We start from the raw sequence: 6,957 nt of genomic DNA, 5'->3' as shown, positions 1-6,957 counted from the left end.
AAAAAGAAACTCACACAGTATGTGTGTATATATATATATATATATATATATATATATATATATATATATATATATATATATATATAAGATTGTTATAACAACTGAAGTTAGCATAGTCAATTATGCTTTAAAATGGCTATATGGCTGGAAAAAACTCAATGCTGCCCCTTTAAAGCTTGATGCAATCTGATTGGACCACACACACATACATACACACCTGCGCTCTGAGGTACTCTGAGTGCTCTTTGCTGTATTTCTCCTGAAGACGTTTTTTCAGCGCCTCCTTCTGAGGAAAAGCAACTTCTTGGAGTTTCTGCAGATACAGAGAGTCAACATAAGCCAGAACTACAAAAGGACCCTGGATCAGTGTGTGGGCTGGAATGGAATTGTGGTGTAGTGATGGATCAGTCATAAACATTTCGGCTCAAAATGTGCTTTTCTGCTAGTCTGCCTCTAGTCTGCCCCGGCCAGATGAATTTTCTATTAGCAAATCCAGTAAATCTGTCCGATTGTTCTCAGATTTTGGTAGAACTTAGTGATGGGCTGGTCACAAACATTTCAGCTCTGAGAGCCGGCTATCACTGAGAGCTGTTCTTCATTATAGGGCCGGGGCTACAAACACAGAAGCACAATTACTGTTGAAAGGGGCCAGGAGTTAGGCGATGTAACCAATTGAGTATGTGAATGTGATCAGTGCTGGTCTGTAATGACAGCTGTATATGTCTGATACAGTTGTGACCTATGTGGAAGTTATTCCACCTTGATGAATTCATGGTGACTGGGAGGGGTTTGGGAAGCGCAAGACAGAGAGAGATCTCTGATTACTCAATTAATCATAAAAATAATCTATAGCATACTCAATTACTAAAATATTATTTTACAACAGCCCTACACATATAGGGTGAAAACAAATGTCATGATTGTTGGTCAAAACATGGCTTGGGGCTGATGTTTTAATGATTTCTAGGGGGCGATGTGGAGGAATTAGGCCAAGTCCACCAAATACTGGACTGCAGTCTAAGATCGATCATAGTGAGTTTGGTGCAGCGTGGCTGAAAAATGTGGAATTTAGAGGCAAATATATGGCAACGGCGTGATCTCTGAATTTGCCACGCCACCATGACCACGCCTTCTAACAAAAACTATTTGTGTTGTCTATTTTCTGACACAAGATCATCTTGATTAGCTCAAGGGGGTCAGAGATGGAGCTTTCCAAGAAAAAAAAGTAACTTCCTATTCTGAGGGGGCGGGGCTTATATGTCAGAATATGATGACATAGGGTCGTCAGGCATCCAACCAGGATCACTCATGCAGCATGATCCATTTTTTGTTGCTGTTTCTACTTCATTCATAAGTTACTTGCTGTTGGTAAAGTAACCATAAATTCAATCAATGAAGAATAAAAAGAACAGTGTCGTAAAAACACTCATAAAATTAAGTAGGGACTACCCACCTCTGTGGCTCAGTTCCTTCTGCAAAGTTAAAAGTCTCAGGATTTCAGGGCTTAAGATCAAAAAGGTACACCAAATCTGATTGAAACAAACTTGCTATTCACATAAATTTATGTGCTAGTGTGCTCTTATGCATTGATACATAACTTCAAAAACATCTTTTTGAACTAGGCCTGACCTAAACTATAGCATAGTCTTCTCCAGATGAGGACCAAGAGGAAAGTTGCGAAGCTGTGCGTTCCGGTCAACAGAAGGTAAATCATTTATAATACGCGTATCAAGCAAATGAACACATCTACTAATCCTTTCTTTGCAGTGAAAAAAAAAATACTGACTGGTTCTGATGTTCTCAAAACCCAAATATTTAATTTTGTCTTATAAAAATGAATTGCTGGCCCATACATAATAATGAAGGCTCAGATCGGCTGATTTTTAAAGTTTTTTTAAATATGCAACCTTTTGGACATAGGTAACGCACTCAGAATATGTAAACCAATAGCCATGTCTGAATTTTTTTTTCTTTTAATGCAAAGGAAAAGTAAAATTCACATCGCCAGCTAATATTATGTAGTTCCTGTGTTTTACGATGTTGGTGCAAAACTCCAGCCCCGTCAGAAAGCTGATTCTCCTCCAGCTTTCTCTCGTTTTTACTGCTGACCATCCGGACTGTTAGAGAAAAAATCGCGGTCATTCCACTTCAAAACTTGCCGCACACGTTCCTAGCACTGCTTGTGATTAAAGTCATACCTGCTCCTCTGTACTGAGAAGCTCTCTGATAGCAGTCAGCATGTCTGCAGTCCACAGCTAAACTATAATATTTGGAGTTGTCAGTGACGTAAATCACAAGCCAATCAATGAATGCAGTCAGCTGTCAATCAAATAGTATTGGCGCTATACACTTCTGATTAGTCCTGCTATTACCCCTGGAATAGGTACTAAAATCTGAGAACAGCCGGGCTGAGCTGCGCCACATTTGCAAATGGAAACTGAATCTGGCCAAGGCAGACTCAGACCAACCGGTCAGCGGTGGTCTAGTGGAAAAGCAACTAATGAGGAGCCAGCTCCTGTAGTTCACATCAAAGAGCTGTCTCTTAGAGCTGAAATGTTCGTGACCGACCCATCACTACTGGGTTGGAGCCAGAGAAACATTTAAAACCAGCAGGACTTGACTGGAACTGGACACCTCTGTGTTCATTGATTGGCAAGAGAAAATGGAAACAGAAAATTGGATCTGGAGTCAGTGTTTGGAAGTGAACAGTAGGAAATCAACAAAAGAAAATAGTATTTGTGGAAAGGAAAACAAAAAAGCTTCCTGTATATAGGTGTTAAATCCCTCGGGGGGAGTTGGGTGGGTCCGGAGCGCCCCGCCCCCGCCTCATCTTGAGAAAGTGTGGATTTGTCCCCCCCAATAATTCAATGAATAAAACTGTGTATTTATATAATATAAATCTAAAAATGCAAAAAAAAAAAAAAAAAAAAAAAAAACAGAAATGCGCCATTAATCTAAGAAAAAAAAAAAAAAGAACCCCCCCCCCCAAGTTTCTGGCAGCCTTCATAACAATCAAAATTAAATACTGTTAGGCATATTAGCTTCAATTTTGATAGGTGCTTATTCTCCCCTACTTTGCAGTAACATGCAGTGTTTTTGCTTTTTAACAGTTAACCAAGTCAAAACATGGCAGAAAAGAGAAAAAATTACATCCGATATGTTTTTAGACCAGGAACATGCCAAGTAAGGAGGAAATGCTGCATTTTGAAATTAAGTTAATACAAGTTTCTTAAAAAAGGCTTAAGTTTTTATGACATTATTTCATCGTTGTATTAGACAAAGCAACAGAGAACAGACCTGGATGCAGAGAGAGAGGAACGGTCAGACAGGGTCAAAGAATCCCAGGTAAGTTTAAGTTTGATGCAGTTTGATGGGAAGGTTCTCAGTCATCCAGGACTTGGCAAAACCAAAAAAAAAAAAAAAAAAAAAAGTTTAAAAATTAAGCAACTTATTTACAAGAACTGAAGTCCAGTTGCTTTCTTGTAAAACATTTTTGGGTTTTGTGCAAGTTTTATGAACTTCAGTAATATTGTTGATTTAAAAAAATCCTTTTTTATTTAGACATATACGACAATTCTGTTGCTATTGTTATCAATTATGATTGGATAATTATAAGTTATGAAAAACAACTTTTATTCTAGGAGACAGGTTGTTCAGAGCCAGGGAGAGTGGTGGCAGGAACAGAACCAGGGATAGAGTCTGAACACCAGCACAAGAAACAGGGGAACAGCGGAACAGGGTGACCATGTTGCCAGCACAAGTGCAGGATGTTTAAGTTCAGACCCAAGTGACTGTACAGAGCCTTACCAGCCACATCCCACATGCATTGAGAAACAAATACTTGATAGTGGAAAAACACTATCATTTCAAGAGAAATGGTTTGTTGACTTTCCTTTGCTGCAGTCCAACATTGAAAGGAGTTTTTTTTATTTTTATTGCATCCAAGGATTTTCAAATCAGTCCCTACTGGGACAAAAACCAGATGCTGCATTTATTAGTGCAGGCTTCAGAAACTGGAAAAAAGCCATTCAGAAATTTACATTGCACCAAAACTCCCAAGTTCATCATCATTAGGTGACTGTGAGAGCACATCGGCTGAACCCAATTGCTGTCCAGTTATCAAGCACATGAGGTAAACAGCAGGAGGGCACGACATTGTTTACAAAAAATTGTTAGCTGTCAGACACATAGAAAGACAGGGACAAGCCTTTAGAGGCCTGATAAAAGTGGCAATTTGTATTAACTTCTCAGACTTAGGGCTGAGGAGGATGATCCTATTTTGCTGAAGTAGTTAACAGACCGTACCACAATTTACACAAGCCTCCAAGCACAGAATGAAATTCTAAACATCATGGCAAATTTGATAATTCAAGGCATTGCAGATGAAATCAGGTCCAATTCTGTTGTTCAATTTTCAGTCATTGTTGATGGAACACAGGATGTTTCTGGCACTGAACAAGAAAGTGTCTGTCTGCGCTATGTGGACCATGACCTTGAACCACATGAAGAGTTTGTTGGGCTTTACGAAATATCTGAACAACAGGCCATGGTATTGCAAAGGTGGTAGCAGATGTGTTGTTGAGACTTAATCTACCCTTGTCTGGCTTTCGTGGTCAGACTTAGGATGGTGCTTCGAACATGGCACAGAGCAGATCTAGGTCAGCTACAACTGCCAGTGGCTTGTTTGAGCATTTCAGCAAAGGTAAGACTGTATTGGGCCTCACACTTGCCTCTGCTGTTGTTGGAAAGCTTGAATGCCTAAATATTGCACTTTAAAAAAAAAGACTCAGACTGTGTCCGGTATGCAGGTTACAGTTGACTGTGTGCGGTCATCTCTTCAGGAAAAGAGAAATGATCAGAACTACACTACGTTGTATGAAAAAGCAACAGCATTGGTTGACTCTCTTGATTCCATTGACTCCATTGAAAAAACAGATTCAAGACGCTTTTCTGGCAAAGCAGTGGATTGGGCAGAGTTCTTTAAACTGTTGGACACTTTGGAGGTTCAATTTGTTAAGTGTTTCGAACAGGACAACATAAAGACTCTGCTAAAGTTAGGGTGTCATCAATGTCCCCAGTCAGGAATGCACGCACATTCCTGACTGGGGAATGTGGGTGTTAATGTTAAGGATAATGTTAAGCTCATTATCCTGAGCTTAACACAAGTTCCCTTTCTGTTCAGTTCCCCCTTTTTCGCAACAAACACCCCTGTAGCACAGTTGGAGAGGTGGTAGAGGGTTTTCATGGGGTTGCCAGCAGAAGTGAGGGAGTTATCTGACCAAGTTGAGGTCCTCCTCAGACTTGTATTGGTGGTGTCAGTGTCTTCATGTGAACCTGATGGGAGCTTTAGAGCACTAAGCAGAGCAGGTTAAAGACCTGGCTACGAGCTAACATTACCCAAGGCAGACTCAACAATGGAATTGTTTGTAATGTCCATAAAGAGACACAGGACAAGCTAGACATTAAAATGATCTGCCAAGAATTTGTTGGGCCCAGTGAAAAGTGAAGAAATGTCTTTGGCTCTTTTGTTTGAGCCTCTTAGTTAAATGGCAGCACTTTTCTCAAATGTAGGGCAGAAAAAAAGTCTTGTTCTAATCTAGTGTTTGTGCTCCAGTTAATTGTTATGTTGTACAATACAGTACATGTTAATGTACATAATTTATTTTTCTCTTTTGCATGCATGTTGTAATTTAGATTTCTCATCATCACTTGTATTAAGAGACACAACAAATCAATGTTTATGTGTAATTTTATTCATAAAGTATTTATTCTCCTTGAAAACTGTTCTTTTTTTTAAAGTTTTAAGATTTTGTGAAGGTGTTGTACCAGAAATTATATCAATGACACTAACCACAGCAATCTATGAACACAAGCCAAACTGAAATTTAAACAATATTTTAAGGGGACCTATTTTGCAAAATTCTCATTTTGCCACTTGTCATTATTTGTCGCCTATTGTACTGCAGATTGAACACATTAAAACCTTTTCATAAGAGTAATGATTAATATTAGTATTAAAACCAGGGACACCGCCAGGAATCATGGGCCCCCTGACAAAAATTGTGTTTGCCCCCTTCCCGCCCTCCCCGCTACATNTGCTGTTACAATTTTTTGAGTCTATTTGACCCATAAAAAGCGTCACAATTTTAAAGGCTTGCATCTGCCTTGCTTTCTTTGGTTCAATACTGATAATTAGCACAATATTTACTGCTCATGAATTTAACATCCAACAGTCCACATCCAGTATGCAAGTAGGTTGTTTAAATTTTTACTATTAGTTTTAGATTACTGAAATGTCTCTCTCCATGAGCAACAGTTAAAGGCAACGTGCAACTACACATAAAGCAATCCAGACTTCTCAAAAATGCTATGTAGTTGCATTTTATTCAAGCTGCAGTAGATAACTTTAATTAAAAAAAAATGTTTTCTCCATATTTGTTAAAGCTGTCACGATGTCGTAGCAGTTTGTTATGAGACAGATAACCTGTGAAAACAATCAATCTCCTCCATCTCCTTCCTGAATTACTATTACTGGCTAAAGTAATGCACCATTCTGACCAAAACAACCAATCAGAACTAGTAGGAGGGTCTTAGCGCTGTCAATTAGCCTCATTCACTCACTGCTAAATGTGCTAATGGTGGAGAAACAACTTATCATTACAAGAAACCGTTTATCTGCCATCATTGGAAGCTATGCTAACTAAGCTGAGCATTCACAGTTTGAATCTGCACAGCTCTGTGCTATGCTAGCTGCAGCACGGCACAAATCGAGGAGGAGGAAGGATGAGCAGCATTACATGAGATTGTGATTGACAGTACTAAAAGTCTCCTGCCTCTGACTGGTTGTTTCTAGCACAGGAAATATATTTTTCACAGATTACCTCTCATACCATACTGTCATAACATAATGACAGTTTAAAAAAAAATATGTGAAAAAAATATTTATATAAAAGAGAC

The 6,957-nt window shown here is 39.0% G+C and overlaps 1 protein-coding gene across 4 annotated transcripts in view; it reads right to left on the bottom strand.

Annotated features, from left to right (window-relative positions):
- stambpl1 (STAM binding protein-like 1) overlaps positions 1-6,957 on the bottom strand; it is a 39,770-nt gene that overhangs the window by 10,730 nt on the left and 22,083 nt on the right. For 2 of the 4 annotated variants that reach the window (XM_015023967.1, XM_015023969.1), the window contains exon 3: positions 218-313. The exons of 1 other annotated variant lie outside the window; for it this stretch is intronic. In XM_015023967.1, the coding sequence (XP_014879453.1) occupies positions 218-313 (96 nt within the window). Of the gene's footprint in view, positions 1-217; positions 2,637-6,957 lie in introns of all 4 variants that reach the window. One more of the 4 variants, XM_015023970.1, reaches the window with a different exon arrangement.

The sequence above is a fragment of the Poecilia latipinna genome, unplaced genomic scaffold (assembly GCF_001443285.1).
Source record: "Poecilia latipinna isolate Pla-1442-1.1 unplaced genomic scaffold, P_latipinna-1.0 Scaffold3474, whole genome shotgun sequence".
Lineage (NCBI taxonomy): Eukaryota > Metazoa > Chordata > Actinopteri > Cyprinodontiformes > Poeciliidae > Poecilia > Poecilia latipinna.
Note: the sequence above shows the minus strand (reverse complement) of the source record. Positions and strands in the feature narration are given on the sequence as shown.